Below are 20,217 nucleotides of genomic sequence, written 5' to 3'. Positions count from 1 at the left end.
CTACACCGGGAATTAAAATGTTTAAAACTAGCATTAAGATGGGACGTCCAGAACAACAACAAAAACATTCTAACGTTACAGCACCACGTCTGGCTCGGTCTCGCCAGGCCTTCCCTAGCGGTTACAACACTTCTCAGTGTTTCGATACAACACGCAGCCTGAAAACTCTATGGAGGAGCTTCATTTTTGTTGCTGACACAACGCAAACGGATTTTAACCGGCTCCTGTGATAGATTGTTCTCTTTGGTGTTTCATGATCTCAACAAGGCTAAAACTACATTTTTTTTTTTTTTTTTTTTAACCATTCTCGCCAGGCACCACGTTTAGCCGTGTTAAACTGAAAAGGCTACAATTCTTTATTCGTTTCTTGTTCTGTAATACATTAAGGTAAGTGTAAACATGATCATTATATTGTCCAATGGCACTCGGTAGACGATGGACCCCAGGACGACCGGAACGTCGTGTCCTCTTCCACAAGTCTCACATTCTCCTGCTCATAAACAGGCGTCAGTGCCGCTGTGGGTCTTACACACGCGAGCACCTGGAAAGCAACCTTACAGATTTTGGATATAAACTACAGACCTATAGTTGTTCCACTCAAAAATCTCAAGATATTTGTTTTGTAATGTCGGGACATTCATCCTTTGCCCTCGTATCATGGTGTGCGTGAAGAGGGGAGGGATTATGCATTATGCATGTCATGACATCACCGAAAGACACGGAGCAATGTGAAGGCATCGTCGTATAGGACTTTCGCTCGAAGCGATTCCCCTTTGACATCAATGCATAATGCAGTGAAAAGTGCGGCGCCGGCTGACTCCTCCCTCTCCGATGTGGACTGATTACAAACCGGTTTTATGAGTTAAAAGCACTTGGTAAAGCGTGGGTTATGGTTTCCTCTCCTCGAACAGCCTCCGTAACCGCAGCTTCGTGAAATCTACCACCGTTTCGGGGTCGGGTTGATGCCGCAGCTTTGATATGGGTTAAACCGATTTCTCTCGCTCTCTTTTTTTTTCTTTTTTTTTTTTTTTAAATATTTAAATAGATATAAAACTTTCTCTTTTTCCTTTTAAACAGACAGTCTGTACATATCTGGTACCAGTACATATAAAATTACAAGAGTTGTTAAATTAGAAAGGATATGTTCCTTCTGATACGTCATATCAAAAATATGCAGCTTTAGTAAACATATTCTCATAGTACTTTTTTTCTAGGCTAACTTTACATTGCTACATTACATTTTTCAGAGTTAGAAATATAGCAAAAGTGAGAGAGCGCTGCCTCGCGCTTTCATCTCTGTGAGTCCAAGGGCTCTCTGTGCACAATGCAGTGATCTTGAGCACTGAGCAGCTGTTTGACTTGACTTTAAAAGCCGTTTGTGCAGAGGTAGAAGCCTCGGAGTAAATAGTGTACTTTCCACAGCAACCTTCCCTGTTTCTGCACCTCTCGCTCTCCCGCACGTCCACGTTCGCTGTACCAATCTCAGCACCTGCTCGCTCCTCTGCAGACCCGATTCCCTCGCATTCCCGTCTCAGTCGATCTTCTCGACTTTCCCGATGATCTTCTCCTCGAAGATGGGCAGGATGGCGTCGTCTTCGCGTACCTCCTCGAACACCACTCCGCAGTCGAACTCGTCGCTCACTTTCTTGAAATAATACCTGAGGTGTGGTGAGGGAGAGGGATCGTGATGGTTTAATTTCATCTATGTCAGTCAAATAATTCTGTTTAATTGACAAAAGTATGAATCAAAACATTGTATAATTAAATAGTATTATACAGCCGAAAGTGCTATCTGGAGGAGATATTTGTTTATGACCCTACAAGTTCGATTAAACCATAAAAATGAGGAAAATTTCACATTTTTAAAATATAAGGAGAAGAACAAAACACTAAACTTGGTTAAAGTATTAATCTGACAAAACGATTTAGCAAAAAGGCAAACTACTGTTACAGGTTTTATTTTACTATACAGAAAAATTGCGTGGTAAAACAAAAAGCTCACATGAAAAGCACACTCTGACTGCAACATAATCAGTTATTAATATGTTATTGGTTCTCTCTTGTTTTTGTGTGTGTTCATAATTTCTTTGTATGACAGCCTGTCCAAAAATGATGTCCGCACACTTTATCACAAATTAAACAATTAACTCCAAGCACAACTACACAATATATTTTCAAAATCTTTAACAAATGTTTAATATTTGAATAAAGGGTGAAAATGTCCATTTTCCTAGGCTGGACATCACTTTTGGCCACTACTGTATATAGCCATTTGATACTGGAAATAAGTTTAAAGAAATAGTTTGTTATCTGTCATTATTTACACATCCTCATAACCGTTTTCTATTTGAATATATTCTAAAATTCAATTTATTTCTGTGATGATAAAGCAGAATTTTCAGCATCATTACTCTAGGCTTCAGTGTCACATGATCCTTCGGAAATCATTCTAATTTGATGCTCAGGAAACATTTCTGATTATTGTTATTATCAATGTTGAAACAGTTGTGCTGGTTAACATTGTTGTAGAAACAGTGATACGTTTGTTTTTTCAGGATTTGACGAACAGAAAGTTCAAAGCATTTATTTGAAAGAAATCTTTTGTTATATTAGAAATGTCTTTAATGTCACTTTTGGTGCATCCTTGCTGAATAAACGTATTCATTTCTTTCTTTATTTAAAAAGACTGATGTGAAAGTGGTATGAAACCATTCTATGATACTTTTATACTGATATTGCATCCTTTTCGAAAGCTTCAGTCCAGGAGCGACCCGCACAGTGTTAAGAATTTCTCTTTTTGTATTTCACAGAAGAAAGTTAGTTTGGAACGACAGAAATGACAGAATCTTCATTTTTGGGTGAACCATCCCTTGATCATCTAAACCAAACACTACAGACGGCCCTCAAAAACCTACTGATGCTAAGAACAAAAAGTGTAGAAGGTTTACCTGTAGCTCCCTTTCTTGGTAAGCAGCTCCTTGAACTGTCCCAGAGTGACGATCCTCCCTTTGACGGACGTCCTGTACGGGATGGGCTCTCCGCAGAAGTAATAGGCCACGGTGATGTTCTCACAGGGCTGCTTCTTCATATTCTTATGCCTGCAAATGAACCGAAAGGCACTTGAAAAACAAACCAAAGCATTTATTCCATAATAAGATGGGATAAAATGGTGCCTTATAGCAACAAAATGAGAATGTCCTGAAGGCCGTATCTGAAAGCCCTTGTACGTGCTCTACTGGGTTTGAAGTGGACACGAGTGCTGGTGGTCAGCAGAGACTTGGTTTACTGTTGCAAAGTAAAATGAATTCCAGATGTCTGACAAATGTTCCTCAGAAGAAGGAAAAAAACAAACATTTGCACTGTTGTGGCGCTTTCATCTCATCCACACCAAAGCTTTGATGTCACCGCATATCCGCATTAGCTCTCCTCCAGCCGATCAGTGGTTAATACACTGGAACCAACCAAATCTGTGAGGAACTACGCGCTAAGACTGGTCAGTCTATATTATACTCTTGAAAGCGCTACACACAGAAGCGTTAGTGAACTACATGAAGGCACAGCCCTGACAAACACATGCAAGTGCATGTATCGGCAGCATGGGATGGTGAAAGGAAGGGCTACGCTCTATGAAGAAGTACTGGGAACATACTCTGACTCGGAGAGCTCCGTGTCGGAGACGGCGGGCTCCACACTGAGCGTGGGAAACAGAGCGGGCCTGACAGCGGTGCGACCCCTCTGGATCACCTCCATCACATACCTGAGGAACAACCCCGAGTTAGACACACCGGCTGCGTTTGCAGGCTCACACCGCCTCATTACACGCATGCACCTCAGCCAGCCACAGTGTGTGCCGGAACAGGGCGGGGAAGAGGAGGCAGCCTTGCATTGTGCATTACGGGTAATAGATGGGTCACTGACAAACGTCCAATAGAAAGAACAATTTTAAATTTAAATTGCATATGCAAAATGCTTAAAACAGTCTCTGGTTTCATGTGGATTTTAAAAACGTTAATAGCATTTTCAACAAAAGAGTTGATTTACTGACCTTAAAAATGTCATGTGGTGGAACCAGCAAGTATAAACTAACATTTTCCTTACACCTCAAGTCTTGCTTAGTCATTTTCAATAAAACTTTACAAAGGTAGAAAGTATTTGAGGAGTCTTGGAGGACACCACATGACCGGAATGGGCGAACCTTGCCTTGTCATAAAAAGGTCAAGCTATTTGATTTATTGGCCTTGACACAGTCATGAGGGTCTAAAGGGGCCCTTACTATGACATCATTTCCGAACATTGTTTCAGAACACTGGTCTAACTAGTTTGATTTGGCAGTAGTTTTTCTTCAAATATTTGAACAAATCCAAAACAATTCAAGATTAAAAACTGAAATTCTAAATATTATTATTATTATCATTATTCAGTATTATCAGTATTATCATTATTATTATTATTATTATTAATGATTCTACCATCATTACTACTAATAATAATAACAAAGATCATAAACTACTTAAGACTTTTTCAAGAATTTCGTTATTTTAAGATGTTTATTTCCATACATTATGATATTAGGAAAGTTTCACCCTGACATCTTTGATATTATGCTCCCCCCAAATTTTTATTTAAGTTCAGAAATTAAAAACTCAAAGTTTTAGAAAGTGCTTTTGATTTTGAATAAATTATCCAGGTCAAAAACGGAGCGTCATTGACCCAAAGGCAAATAACGTGATTATTTTCAAGCAATAACAAATCCGGCCACTGTGTTTCTTCTATGAATTATGACCTTCTGTGGACGCGTCCGCTCACCTCTGCTTGGCCTGCAGCGTTCCAGACTTCCTCCTCTCTTCCTCAAGCCGCCTGCGTGCCTCTTCCAGCTGTGTGAGGGGGTTGGGGGCTGGGTTGGGGGGCATGGTTGGGTCCTGGATGAAGGGATGGGAGGGCTGCACGCTGTTGCGGAGCTGAGCGGTCACCCAAGGGTGCACAGCCCCCGGCCGCTCCACCGAACTGGGCCTCGACACCTCGTGACTCGGAGCTTTCTTGGAGCCAGAGATGCTGCTAAGGAATATGCAAGACCAAAAGAGCTTTTACAAAAAGTGCTTTTTTAAATTTTGCATAATTTCTAACAACTAATTGAATAGCTGGTCAGACATCATTATTGAATAATGTCTCTAGATTATACACTAAGAAAGGCTCTCACCCGTAAGGGCTCCTCTTATAGCGTCCAGCTTCCTTCTCACCCTCCATCATCCACTGCAGTATCTTCTGGTTCCTCTCCATATCATCCAGGGGCAAGGGCTCTCGCATCTCATAGTTTCGACCATCTTCCCCTTTTCTGACCGGCCGCTTTGATAGAGTGCTGCCTTTACTGCTACAGTGAGACACAAGAACATCAAAATCACTGAAGATAAACGGCTTCACTTAATGCTTCCAATATACACCATAGTTCAAAAGTTTGGAGGTGGGGGGGGGGGGGGGGGGGGGTAAATGTATGAGCAAATGTATTGCTCATTGTTAGTTAGTTAATTCATTAAATAATGTTACCTTAATGAACCTTATTTGTAAGGTTACCTTACAATTTTACTGTTTTTGATTTATTAGCAAGTAAATGCAGCCTTGGTTAGCAGAAGTGAGTGTAGAAACATTAAAAATAGTTAACCAACACCAAACTTTTGAACGGTACTGTATATGTATATATAACAAAAGCCACTGAGACACATACCCGTAACCCATGGGGTCCATGCCATTGGGACCGACGCTCATTCCATCTGCATAGTTGCGTGACTTGGATCCATAGTGGTGTTGCTCCGCGTTCCAGGCTGAGCCCCCGTGCACCTTCGAGGGTTCCACCTCCACCTGTTCTTTGGGCTTCCCCCCCGCGGCATAGTGTGTGTGGTAAACGTGTTTGTGATGGTGCAGGTGCGCCGCATCAGCCTTCGGGCCCAGCCGAGCCTGGTGCTTGCCTTGGCCACCAGACAGTGGCATTATAAGCCCGGGATTCTTGCCCGCCGGCAGCCCGTCTGGGGAGCGGGACTTTGGAGAGTGACGGCCCGTGCCTGGAGATTGACAGCCGGGGGTTTTCATGACACGCTGCACATGTTCATCCAGGATGCTCTCGGGGTTTTCCTCGTGTGCATCCCGTAACTGCAGCCCGTTGTAGCTCGTTTCAGAGTAGCGACCGCCATAATGCTGCATGTGGACCGCGGGAGGAAACCTGTGATTGGCCAGGGAGGGAGCGGTGGACACGTCTGCATCGTCACCTTCTTCTTCCTGCATGACACAGAGATTGTTCAATGATGACAAGATCCCTTTATAAAATCTCAGACGTTTAGTATAATGGATGTGTAAAAAAAAAAAAATATATATATATATATATATAAATATATATATATATATATATATATATATATATATATATATATATATATATATATATAAATATATATATATATATATATATATATATATATATATATGTGTGTGTGTGTGTGTGTGTATTTATATATATATATATATATATATATATATATATATGTGTGTGTGTGTGTGTGTGTGTGTGTATTTATATATATATATATATATATAAAAGACAAGGAAATCAGCCAGGTGAGCAAGTCGATTACAGAAAATAAATAGGTTGAAGAATCACTGTGCAGTAACATGTTTGAACCAGCAGATGTCGCCCTTTCAAGCGTATATTAATTGGCATTTGTCATGGTCACATTCAAAAACGCACAATGATCTGAAACAGAGCCATGGGAGAATTCTCTTATTACTCAAAACATGACTTTAATATTCATTTTAATCATGATAATATTTCTGGACAAACACAGACCTCTCTTCATCAAATTATAAATGATCTGATATGTCAGTTTTCTTAATTTAATAACACTTGATATTTTACTTGCTTATTTGTTCTGCCATTCTCTCTGATTTTGATTTTACTGGCAAACAACACTGAATCCTGTTTGACAAATTTAGTTTCAATCATAGTCTGGTGACTAAATTACATATTTTAGTCACATTCTGTATTGTTACTTTTAGACAATGAAAATGTGTAGTTTTGTCTATGAAAACAGCCCTAAATCTGATTAAACTAATCGTGTTTCCACCATACAAACTCTGCAGTGTTACAGGCTAATTACTGGATATAATATCTTTAATCTGCATAGTATCCAACATATTGTAGCATAAGGTTGTTTCTGACTGTTTTCCCCCATAAAATGAATCATTTTTTGTGGAACTGTTTTCAGCAATACTAATTTAATACTAATTTAAAGTTATCACATTTTGTTAGTTGTACTGCAGTGTTACCATCATTGCACTTTGTTAACGTGAGTTAAACTATGCATAGTTTTCTTCACGGAGTATCTTTTCTGCTAGTTACTAATTAAAACAAATTTTATATGAATAGATTATATTAATCAGTCCACATTACAATATTTCACAAATTGACTAGTCATACACATTTTACTTGACTGTTGAATTGTACAAGTGTTTTTCTTCTTATTCTATTTATCAAGGATGCAGTAAATTGAACAAAATTTACAGTAAAGTCATTTATAATTGTTACAAAAGATTTATTTTTCATACAAATGCTGTTCCTTTGACATTTCTATTCATCTAAGGATCCTGAAAAAATATAATTGTATTACCTTTCCACAAAAAAACATTAAGCTTCATAAATGATTTCAACATTTATAATGTTGATAAAAAAAAAATTCTAAATAGAAAAGTTACAGAATTTCTCACAATATTACAGTTCTTACTGTATTTTTGTTTAAATAAATGCAGCCTTGGTGAGCAAAAATGGTGAGTTTTGAATGGTAGCACGTGTATTATTTAAAACTATGTTAACAACACAAGTACATTTTACTTCCAACAAATTTCCTTCTCCTTCAAACGTGCCTTTTCATTTGGTTGTCTTCTCATTTTCATAATGGAGAAAGTCAATAAAACCAAAGCCTCAGCAATGCTTTGATTCTCTCTCCAGGTAGCGAAGTCCAAGGAGAGAAGGAATTCTGAGGACTTGGCCTGAGCATCATTTTATTTTTACTGAACAGCTGTGCAGGTCAGCGCTCTGGATGATCTTCGACAGATCATGCCAAAAAATAAAAATAAAAAGGTGGGAGACAACACAAATCCAACCGCAATGCACAACCCATCCAATTCCCATTGCGCCGATTCAACCTCTAAAAACTGAACCATCTGAAAATGACCAGAAAACCCTGAAATCATCTTTCTGGGGTGTTATGCAGACTCGTCAAGGCTCAGTAGTTGGCAAAAGCATGTTTAACTGTCAGAGTCCTTCCTGCTCAGTGGACCACAGAGCACAAGTGCTGCATATAGAAGACAGTCGCTCGGCTGATAGGTAAAGAAAACTTGAAACAAGTTTGCTGAAAGCTGAGGCACCGGTGAGAATATCAATTAAGAGACAAATGACATTCCTCCTTCGGCTCTTAACTCAAAGTCACTGTTCTGTGACGGAAGTTCCTCTTACAGGAGGCCAAACTACATAAATAATCTGCCTTGAGACTTAACACCTGGCTTTGAGTCGGGAAAAAGATTCCCATTTGCGGTGCGCACAAGCATTTCTTCACGCCCCGACTGACTTCAAACAAAGTCATTACACTGAGGCAGACTAGCAAGTAGCTCAATCTCGGCAAGTGAATCACCTGACACTGAAAAAAAAAAGACGAAAGAAATGAGCGGAGTCCCCTTGATAAGACAGGGAGTCTTTATAACGCATCCGCCTGGTTCACTCGTGATGAGAGGCGGCACAGGCCTCAGTGTTTGATCTATCTCCTAAAGCTCGAAGTGCAGTGGAGACGTGACGATTCCCTGGCATGTTTGGATGCACTACTCACCAGTCGAACCCTCTTGAGCCGCTCCTCCAGTTTTTCTTGTGCCTCGCGTTCCCTCAGCACCCCCTCCAGCCTGCTGATCAGCTCCGCCGCAAACTTCTCCGGCTCGACGTGAATATCCTTTGGTATCCGGTTAGTGCGCTGATGGGAAGACAACGCGGGTCAATACTCAAGGTCACCATTCGCATTTAATGCAATGCCCTTTAAAACAAAACTACAGCTGCGGATTAAACAATAACACAACAGTGTAAAATACAATATTGAAAGCAGGAGAACATTCATCCAGGCTAGACAGACAAAAAATAAACACATTTTTGGATAATGTGCTATTGAGAATTAATGCACTGATTCTGTCCACACACACACTATGGTTTCAGTGTAAAAACATCAGCTTAAAAAGGACAAACAAAAGATAGCAGATAATAGAATACAATATCTAGCCTGAATTTAATGAATTCTTGCCTAAAGTATTAAAATAAATACAATTACATTATTTTTTTTATTATTAATAATATTACTGACTCCAAACTTTTAAAGTTTAGTTAAGTTTACTTTGAAAGGTAATGTACATTCCTCATAGTCTATACATGTCGTCAGACTTTCAAACTGAAAATAAAATTAAGTATTAAGTAAACTACACTCAAGCACTCTTTCCGCCTCTAGTGTCGACTGTGACAGCACAATGATCCGTGCCCTAACAGAATTACGCCCTATTTGAAACCCCATGGTAAAGAACGGGGCAGAGGAAGCAGTCAGAAAACATACAACTGAAAATGAGAAACGGTTAAATGCACAAAAAAAAAAAAAAAAAAAAAAAAAAATCAATCCACCTTCATATCTTGCACTTGCAACATGAACCCAAAACTTGTAACAAAGAAGAGCTGCCTATCAGATAATCACTCTTCATCTGAGCAGATCATGTTGCACAGGGGAAAGCTGCATATAGATCTTTATTGTACCATTTTCTCTCCTAAAACCAATGAAACTCCAAACAACAGACATCCAGGAAATGTATTATTCCAGAAGTCTGGAAGGAGAAAAAGAGAGACGGGGGAGGAGGACAGACACGTGAAGAAATATAGTTGCAGGCAGTGCCTGGACAAGGTCCAATAAAACCCTTACAGGAGCCGTTAAAATTTTGATTACAGGGCCAAATCTGATCTAAAGTCTGTTCCAGCTTTCTTTGTTCTGGCCTTCTGTTTGCTTAAGATTCATCAGTCTCCTCCGCAGCCCACACGGTTACATGCCCAGTGGAACTGCAGAATCTGTCAAGTCTTGACAAGGCGTTTTGGTTACTAACACTGCTTCCCTGCCGCAGACCACGCTTACAGAATATAAGAGAGCCTTTTAAACTTAGAGACAGAATGGGAGAATACAACCAAAGGGGAAAAGAGAAATCTAAGCGAGATGGTGTTAAAGGTTTAGAACCATAAACAATGTGAATGCAATGTAGCAAGATGTAGCAATAGGAATTAATGGTCAACAGTTTAGCTAAAAATTCTATCATCATTTACTTACATAACGTTGTTCTTTACTTTGTTGAACAAAAAAAAGCAGATGTTAGGCAAGTCGCTCGCTCTTTTTCATACAATGAATCTTAATTGAGGAACAGGCCAAAATTAGTCATTATTCACTTTTAAATCTCATTTGTGTGATTTTAATAAACACTACTATTGTTGTACCATCATTGGATAAGGGATGTCCCCGAAGAAAATGAGTAGTGCATTCTACGGAGCCCCTAAAGGGACACTGCTAGGGTTGCAGCGGTCGGTTACATTACAGTACATCAGATTTCATGTGAAGACAGTAAGGAGAGATGACTGACACGACAAAGGTGGAGGACTTGGTGTGCAACTTATAAAGCGTCAATTACAAACATCTTATCTTGTAAAATGTGAGGTCAGTACCGCCACTCCCTATACACAGAGTACGTGTGATCGCAAATTGGAAAGTAAAAAAAAAAAAAAAAAAAACCTTCCGTTCAAAAGCAATTCCAATACCCTGCATATTAAGAGCGGCTCACTGATGCCCGCAAGTAATATACAATAAAATTACCCAACTATGTAATTGGGAGAGAAAGCAAAAGCATTGAAATATTATATCACCACGTCCCTTTAAGGGCTCTGTAGAATGCATCATTTCCTTTCCAAACATAGTATTCGCTTCGGGTTAGTTCCGGTTCTCGAATCTGATTGGCTGAGAGCCTTTCTTCTAGTAATATCACACGGAAACGTTTCACAATTTGTATCACTCCGCTTGTTGCCGGATCTACACTGGCAGCATTTCTCACAGAGAGGGTCAATGGCTGAGGAGCAAACCCACTGTAATTATGCAACTACTACTGTTATTGAGTCACATGAATATCCTTCTAAACTTCATTTTGTGTTCAATTAAATAAAGCAAGTCAGTCATACAGGTTTGGAACGACATGAGGGTGAATAAACAGATGAACTCTCAGATGAACTCTCTCTTTAGGAAAGTTCGTACACCTGCAAATTGTGGTTTTGATAATCAGATATTGGTGCGCATGCAGAAAAATTAGTCAAGAGCTTCCCGTACGTCATGCACGTACAAGCTGAAGTGTCTTCGCTGCCTCCACAGCTTTCAGTCTCTATAGGATGAGTGAAAGGCCCCAGTGAGGGGAAGTGTATGTTTGCTCTGTTAAATTGGGCTCTATCTCAGAGGCTCCAATTATGCTGGAGCCGGTACAGTGGGAAAGCCGAGCCATCAGAGGAGGCGGCTTCACATCTGCTGGGGCAGAGCAGGCAGAGCTGACGAGAGCATCAGGAACGCTTTAGACAGCACACTCGCGCTCTCTCACTCTCCATCAGCTATTCGCCGGCACATGATCAAAGCTCCCCAGCCACCGCTGTGCATCTTAAGAATGCACATTCATTTTAGGGGCGATGGGAGAGACAAGGCAGGGGGAAGAAAAGAGAGAGTAAGAATGACAGGGAAAGACCAGAAGATGATGGACGGAGACAAGGCACAGAGAAGAAAATAAAAAGAAGGAGTGGGGGTGAGAGAGAGAGAGAGAGAGAGAGAGAGAGAGAGAGAGAGAGAGAGAGAGAGAGAGAGAGAGAGAGAGAGAGAGAGAGAGAGAGAGAGAGAGATGGAATAAAAAGGTAGAGAGCACACACACAAAAAGTGTTGTAAAGTCAACAAGGTGTTCTGGAAATCCAAAGCATACTTACAGGAATATGAGGTAGTGGCACTCGCCCATTAACTTTGGCACTTTCGTGTATCTCACGTCGATGCGGTTTACGATACCTATAAGGTGGGACCCCATCTCTGAAGGGAAAAAAACATAACAGGATTTTAATACTTAATCGGTGTCAATATGCAAAAACACCATATATGAAATCATCGTCTTCTACATAATTTTTTGGTCGAATGGTGGAGAAATAATTAAAAAAAAAACAGATGGCAATTTACTCACCTGTATGACTTTCTTTCATCCGTGGAAATCAAAAGGACAAGTTTAGCAGAATGCCTAAGCCAGTGTTGTTATAGTTAAGCCTAAAACTATTACAAATCGTTTTCGGTAACTGAAATCAAGCTAAAATAAAATATAAATATTAGAAAAACTAACTTGTTTCAGTTAGCAGCCAAGGCAACATTTTTCCTTCAGGTTTAAGATGAAGTACTTAAATGACTAAAAAATAAAATAAAATTAAATAAATAAATAAATAAATAAAAACTAACAATGAGCAACATATATGTCAGTATTTACTTATATTTGTTAATGATAGTTAAAAACAACTCTTCACTGTTACTTCATGTTAGCTCAGACAGGCCCATTAAATAATATTAATATATATAACTTTTAATCTTAATAATGTATTATTAAATGCTGAAAATAACAGTGACTGATGATAAATGCTTAGTTTAGAAGCATTTCTACTGTTAACTAATGTAAACTATTGGAATCTTATTGTAAAGTGCTATCGCAAAAACTCATTAAAATGACAAGTGACTAAAAATGAAAATATAAAATGTATATAAATACTAAAATAACAATCGTCTCAGCTGCTCTTTTCCATTCAGTTAAAGTAAATGGAGACCATGGCTGTATAAGTCTAAATTTCAGTGAATATTTCAGTCTGTTTAAAGCGCTTTAGAAAATATGACTTCAGAAGCCTTATGAACTTATGGATGGTGCTTCTAAGGCACTTTTTTTTGCCCTTTTGGAGGCTTAGACAATCAGACTTAGACATTCAGCTAAAAAAATCTCAGTTCCATATAACACACAAAGTCATACAGGTTTGGAATCACATGAGAAACGACAATTTTCATTTTTGAACAACCGTAGTATCATTTGTTTAATCTCCATTATAATATGTCAGTTTGCAAAGCTGGCATTTGGTGAAAGCTTCATCATTGTGTATTTCGTGATGGTAAGTAACTGTGCTTGCTAAATACAAAATGTTACCTCACTAGCATGTGTTACTTATAAAGAAATGTCAGTTTTACAGGGAACAAAATGGTGCTGTTGATTCGTAACAACAAATATGTGCATACAAGACGGTCCTTGTGTGAGAACAGACCTCAGACTGCAAAGCTAAAGTGATTGCAGGTGTTTACGTTTTTGTTGTGGGACTGGATATGCGAAAGCGTCCTCCTCCTCCTCCTCCTCCCATCTAACTGAATCCCTGGGGCAGTGGCAGCAACCGCTTCAGAGCAGAGCATGTTTGGGGTCCTTCATTGACACATGCACAGGGAGTCTTTAATCCCCCCGGGGTCCTGCTGCGGACCCCCCTGCATCTCTGCCTGGCAAACAGCTGATAATGGCCTCTAATCTAGCCCACTTCAGACACATGTTTTTGCCCTGATGTGCCTTTAATGTGTTTTTTTGTATAACATTTGTATAACAACCATCTCTGAACTCGGCACACTCCCTGTTGCTGCCTCTCCAGTCGAAACCCTCCCGAAACGAACAACCAGAACGAAAACGTAAGACTCTGCTAAACGACAGTCTGAAGGTACGGTCACATTTACCATTGTCCGGTTAATTTTTCGAGCGCAAAATCTAGTTATTTCCACATGAATGGGAATTTCAGGAGAAAGAATTTCCCATGCAGATTTTGCAAGTTGGTCATGTGGATTCGTTGACCTGGGGTGCGTTTCCCAAACAACGATGTAACTCGCTGCTTAACTACCATAGTACGATGCATCATTGGAGAAACTAACTAGCCAGTCAGTCACAACTGTTTCCCAAAACCACAGTAACTTTGTCGCATCTCCTCGTTAAAGACGTAAAAATGTAATTTGTATATACACTCCTGGGCAAAACAAATGGGCCAAGCCCAAAATGGCTAAACACTAAGCTTTTAAGCCTTAACCACAGATTATTGGTCAGGAAATTAGTAAAAAAAATGTATTAAAAGCCGTTGCTGTCTCAGAAAAACATCAAAGACAGAATTAAGTTTTGGGTGAATGAAGCACACGTTGCGTTGTGACGCTCCAGAGCGGTGCCTTTGAAAATCTGGAGAGAAATATAATAAATGCATCTCTAGCACAGTGAAGCATGGAGGAAGAGTGTCATTGTGTGAGAGCCTTTTTAGCTGCTAGTATTGGTGAGATACTTCACTGTCAAAAGCCATTTAATGCTTTGGGGTACAGGAGAATATTGCAGAACGGCTTGTTTCCCACAAATGAAAAGTTGGGATCTAAAGAGGAATGATCAGATGTTATTTTTCAGCAAGAAAATGCTCCGGCCTAAACTGCAAAGACAACCAAGAAGTGGCTTGAAAACAAGTCTATCTGGCTCATGTTTTGGCCTGGTCAGAGTCCAGATTTGAACCATATTGTGGATATTTTGGTCTCACAAGATACTTTATCTACAGTATTTGTGCAACTTGTGCTAATTTCCTGACCAGTGAATTGTGATTAAAATCATCAAGACCACCAAATATTTTTCCATTTTTGGCGCGGCCCATATTTTCTTGGCCAGGAGTGTATAAATAGAATGAAAGATTCAGAATACACAGCACGTTAGCTTGCTTATTTTACTAAGAACATGATCTGTTTAAAGTTCACATGTCATACTAACCAGAAACTATGCTTCTAACCACAGGTGAGAGCTGCATGTCTGTTGTGATGTTAAATAAAACATTAAAAACTGAAGAGTATTTCCTCCTATTTTAGTACGTACTGATGATGTATTTGTCATCCTACCAGTGCTCTCAGTCTGGATGCACGTAAATTCACAGTAAGGATGCTTTCCTGTCAAATAGCCTATCACATAAGCGAATTTCTAATAAGCCCAAAGAACGCGGGTTAATGCGTTACATGCCGGGAGAAATCAGGGTATGGGGCAAAAATCTAGAGTCGATCGGTTTATACTTAAACTTAACTTTTAGCTTTACATTGATTACCACTTCCACGTAAACGGAGGGAAAATCATTTCACATTGCAATATTTTCTCCAGCAGACCACGTCCTCTTGTGTCAGGCATTTAATTGCATGAAACCAAAAATATTTTGGTAGCCATGAAATGAGACAAATTTGATTACACCTAAGGCCAAAGCACAGTTTATTCTTTTATGAGCTCTTATTTTCAGGCCTTGCTTGTTTTCAATATTTCATTTCCTGTTCCCTTCTGTAACCTGCTTGTGTAGGGTACGGCGTGAAGGCCATTTCCTTTGTTTTCAGGGAAAGTTAATTTGAAGGAAAACAAGTCAATGCCTTCAAATTACAGCCTGCAGCGCCTCATACCTCCCAATTTGAAGCTCTATAATTAGCATAAGTAATGACATTTAGAAGCTTTCATTGGTGTGGATAATGAGCAGATGGTCCTCCTCAGAGGAGAGCAGATTTGTTTCTGTTCCCAGAGCAGAGCTGGGGGAAAATGGCACTGATTCTGCATGCACGAGACACTGCTCTGAGACCAGCCTCCACTAACAGCTGCCAATGACGTTACATCGAGCTTCGTCTACGCATCTTCCGTTCTACGGCCGAAATATCTGGGCTTCTGCAGAACTGTCTGCGAGTTTCTTGGAGGAGGAAAATCCTGCTAAATTGACTCGGGACGACGTGGTGAAATTGAATCGCTCTAAGCTCTCGGACGGAACGTTCCGCCAGCTTGCGGTGGTGAGAATGGATCTGTGTGTATTTGTGTGTCTATAGATGTGTACGTACACACTGCTGTCGGTCAGGGAGAGAGTGTCTGCATCACTGGACATGCTCTGCTGCTCGCTGTCATTGGCACTGGTGGCAGGAGCCAGCGCATAGCCGGTGTTCACGTAGTACGGATTGACTGGCTCCCTCCATGACGCGTGTCTGTTGATGAGAAATGGGACAGAGGAGATTCCTGTTAAACACGTGATGAAGAAAACAATACTGGTCATTTCAGGGAAACACATTCCATTCATTCATTTCTAAGTATCAGACATAACGGCATATGAGGGATGCTTAGCTGATTGTAATCGGTGGATAATCACTTTCTATGGCTTGATTGTTGGTTTCTCAACTTGACCAGTAAGATCACATTTCAATAATGCAATAGACACCAGCCTGCTTTAAGAATTCAGCATCACCTTCCAGGGGCAACAAATAACAGAGGTAATAATATACCATCAACATCAACCAAATGAAAAGGCAAGGAATGTAAATTCAATTTACAATCTTTAGACGTTAGATAAAATTGGGTAAATATAATAAAAGTAACAAAAAAATTATTAAATGGCAACAATGAAAAAGTTAGTCTATCATGAACACAATGAATAATAAATAAACACAGAAAGCTCTCACATCAAGTGTTACGCCAATGAGTTATCAATTAAATTATTTCCTCATAGGCCCATGTATGCTAATATGGATATTTTGCATGGGCTTATTTGTAAAAATAAAAATAAAAAAAATTAAAATTAAACTTAATACCAGCCGATATTTGCCATTCTTTTAAAAATCGGCATTAGCCGATAATCTTTTTTGTTTGCCCGTGGCCGATGTGTCGGAAGCGGGACTTTTATTTTGATGAGGCTGAGAACGCCAGCGCCTTCATTAGTTATGATCTGTTTAACAGTTTTGTCTAATAGTCTAGACATGATAAAACAAAGAAAGTAAACTATAAAAGCAAACGCTAAAACACCTTTTCGTATATATTATTAGTAACAGATAGGCAAACACTGTAATACTTTCTCATTTACCGTCAGCATTCAACAAGTACGCATTTATTTCATTTAAACAAATCTTGAAATATCGAATTAACATTTCATTTCACAAACCTTGTAGACTTTGTAGTCAAATAAGAGCTGTCAGATATTCTGAACAAGTGAGCATTTGTAGCCTGCATGAATGTGCGTGTGAATCGAATGCGGACAGGAGAGTCAGTTTTACTGGAGACGTACGATTGACAAACTTTAATGCCCTTGATTTCAAACTATGCTTCGCTATATTCAGTTGCCCACTATGACTAATTTTTGTCATTTTAATTGTGCTGTATTTAAAGTGTTACCTTCTGTTTATTAAAAAAAAAAAAAAAAAGATTCCCAGTCCCCACAAACTTTATTAGCCAGATTAGCCCAGTGCTGATTACAGTGTTTACTTACTTTTGTATTCCTTAAAAAAAAAATATATATATATATATATATATATATATAGTATTTGTGAACAATACTGTAATACGATTACAGAATCAAGAGGTTGCCATCTAAAGTCAGTCAGTTTTATTCAGAGATCTTATGCATCTTTTTATGAATGAAGGCCAGCAGTCTCACTGATACTAATACTGCTACTGATTATCAATGAAAATTATTTTGTCCCAATTGTAAACATTATAGCCATTCAACATTACAGTGTAATTGAAAGCTATACATTTTATTTTTAACATTTATTAGGCTTCAAAATATAAAACAACTTTTAAATTAAGTGGACTTAAAACGATCCTCACATAAACCGTTATTACATAAATGTCATATTTACCTGTGTAGGAAATTTACCTGTGAGAAATTATCAAACATGCATAAATTATAAATTAAATATAGATTAATCCTTATTAAAGCTAAAAAAGTGTGCACGATACTGACACGTGTCTTTCTGTGTGTGTGTGTGTGTGTGACAGACAGGACATTCACTGAAAGTCTGGTCACACTTGAATGGTTTAAAAGCATTTGCATGTATAAGAGAGTGATCATGTAATGTAACGCTAGTCAAAATATGAAGGAAAAAACAGATACTGCGTTAATTGCGTTAAATATTTTGAAAGTGTTAAACTGAAAAAAAAAAATCGTATGCGTTAACGTTGACATCACTAATATATATATATACACACACACACACACACACACACACACACACACACACACACACACGTACAGGCTTTATATCGGCCATCCTGCTCTCTAAGATATCAGCATCGGCCATCAAAATAACAATATTGGTTGACCAATAATTGTTTTGTGCTTGTTTAACCAACAGTTTGTTTTTTACTATTTGTTTTAATCTAAACAACAGCTATAGTAAGGATTGGTATCAGACTACACAAACCAAGTTTGTCAGCTGTAAAAACCTGAAGCATCCTTACGTCATTCAATTATAATTACATACAAAAATGTCTTAGACAAAATGTTCATAAAGACAGCTGCGCGTGCCCCACCAGATCTGTCTTATTCTTGAAGACAAAATCCTTTAACAAAAGGACTTGCCTTCTATTAATGATAGCAAACAGCTAATCAAGAGTTTCATCATCTAATTAACCTTAAACATTTTCTAAATTAAGTTTCAGCTGGGTGGAGGCAACATGCAGACAATCAAATTCTCAGAAAACCAAATTATCTTGCGCCGACAAAGAAGAATAACATGCCACACAGTTGAGGACACCATCTTGTCATGCGAAAACTGCAGCATGAATAAGTGTAACATTGTTTAAATGCTCTTAAAATATTACCTGGTTAATGCCTGTTCTCTATAGCTACAGGGTTCCTGCACATTTTCCATCTAAAAATTCCATACTTTTCCAGACTCAAATTTTCCAAGACATTTTTTGTTTTTGACTTAGCACAATTTGTAACAGACTCTGATCAGCTTTGTAGAAGTAGTAAATATGACTCTTGAGCTATAATCCTTCTCTTCTGAAATGGTCACATTTATGCATTTTGGCAGATCAGTGCTCTAAACTGCGACCATTTTTCCTGCTGGTGCGACTACATTTTGTTAAAGGTCGCATTGGTCTGGTGTCACCACCACTGGTGTTGCCCAACTGATAAGAGCTGCACATTTTTGTGGCATATAAGAAACATCAAACGGCAAACGAAAGGAAAGCAGAACAAAACCACGCTACTCGTTTGAGCTGTGCAGCGCAGACCTCTTATCTCGCAGCGCGAGCTCAGAACAGGTTTACTCGTGGGCCGATCTCGATCACGCGACACCATTACGATGCAGCGCTGGGAGATCCAGTGATAAAGTATTTGAATTCGCCGGACGGCCGGAGTATTAACATCTCAGCGAGATCTAGTGAGGAGCATTCAAATTCTGTTATACACCACGGATATCAGATCAAATAGCGCTGATGTGGAAACCAGGAGAAACATTGTGCCATGAGAAGGCTTTTCAATCCACAGGTCACCCAACATTCACCATGGATTTAATGTAGTAACCCTAACTGTAACTATGGTATTGTGGCAGAAAGTCGAATGTTTTTACATTATTCATCTCAGGCTTCAAAATCTTTTTTTTCTTTTTTTTTTTGAGAATGAAATTCAAGCAAAAAAGCAAATTCAAGCTCTAAATTCACTTTAAATTTTATTTTTAATATGATGACCAAAATCATTATTCAACCTTCAAAGATTGTCCCCAAACTAAAAGCTAAGATGTAGAAAAACTAACGCTTGGCAAGCATTTAAAAATAAAAAAGACATGAAATTAGCACTATAGCCAGTATTGTTTTAAATAGCTTGAAATACGATTGGAATCACTTCAAAAAGGAAAATACAGTTAAGTGCAACGCTAGCCTGTCATATAGGCTACTTTCAATTATAATGAGAGCACTACTGTAAAAGAATGTTGTGTATTCTTTGTACCTTCATGAATAGCTGTCAAGTTCACTTGTGCATTCACAACCTTTTGTGCAATTGTAAGTTGGAATGTTTATTTTGTGTACACATGATTTCTTATAAAGGATGCATTTGGTTAAGTTAATTAACGTGGTAATTAAGCACTTTAGCTTACCGGTGATCATGTGTAGTTTCAGCGCATGCAGCTCAGACAGCAATGCAAGACATTAATAACTGTGATTAGGACTGTCATATATCACATTTTATTACATGGCTTGGTTGAAGTCCAATGTAGAATGCGGTCTGTTATTTCTTGATAACAGACCGCTGCGAAGTATAGCCTAGGCTAACACACCGTTGCC

At 38.9% G+C, this 20,217-nt stretch overlaps 1 protein-coding gene across 4 annotated transcripts in view; it reads right to left on the bottom strand.

Annotated features, from left to right (window-relative positions):
- Positions 1-299: 299 nt before the first annotated feature.
- Positions 300-20,217, bottom strand: part of axin1 (axin 1) — a 33,927-nt gene continuing 14,009 nt past the window's right edge. For 2 of the 4 annotated variants that reach the window (XM_084405885.1, XM_084405886.1), the window contains exons 3-10: positions 16,002-16,142; positions 12,056-12,152; positions 8,865-9,002; positions 5,720-6,267; positions 5,198-5,368; positions 4,807-5,055; positions 2,949-3,098; positions 300-1,658 (exon numbers count right to left, since the gene is read on the bottom strand). In XM_084405885.1, the coding sequence (XP_084262011.1) occupies positions 1,532-1,658; positions 2,949-3,098; positions 4,807-5,055; positions 5,198-5,368; positions 5,720-6,267; positions 8,865-9,002; positions 12,056-12,152; positions 16,002-16,142 (1,621 nt within the window). In that variant the 3' untranslated portion in view covers positions 300-1,531. The remainder of the gene's footprint in view (positions 1,659-2,948; positions 3,099-4,806; positions 5,056-5,197; positions 5,369-5,719; positions 6,268-8,864; positions 9,003-12,055; positions 12,153-16,001; positions 16,143-20,217) is intronic. The other 2 variants (XM_084405888.1, XM_084405887.1) reach the window with 2 other exon arrangements.

Source organism: Rutilus rutilus (genome assembly GCF_951802725.1).
Source record: "Rutilus rutilus genome assembly, chromosome: 1".
Classification (NCBI taxonomy): domain Eukaryota; kingdom Metazoa; phylum Chordata; class Actinopteri; order Cypriniformes; family Leuciscidae; genus Rutilus; species Rutilus rutilus.
The sequence above is the reverse complement of the archived record's forward strand: the minus strand, read 5'-3'. Positions and strand labels throughout refer to the sequence as shown.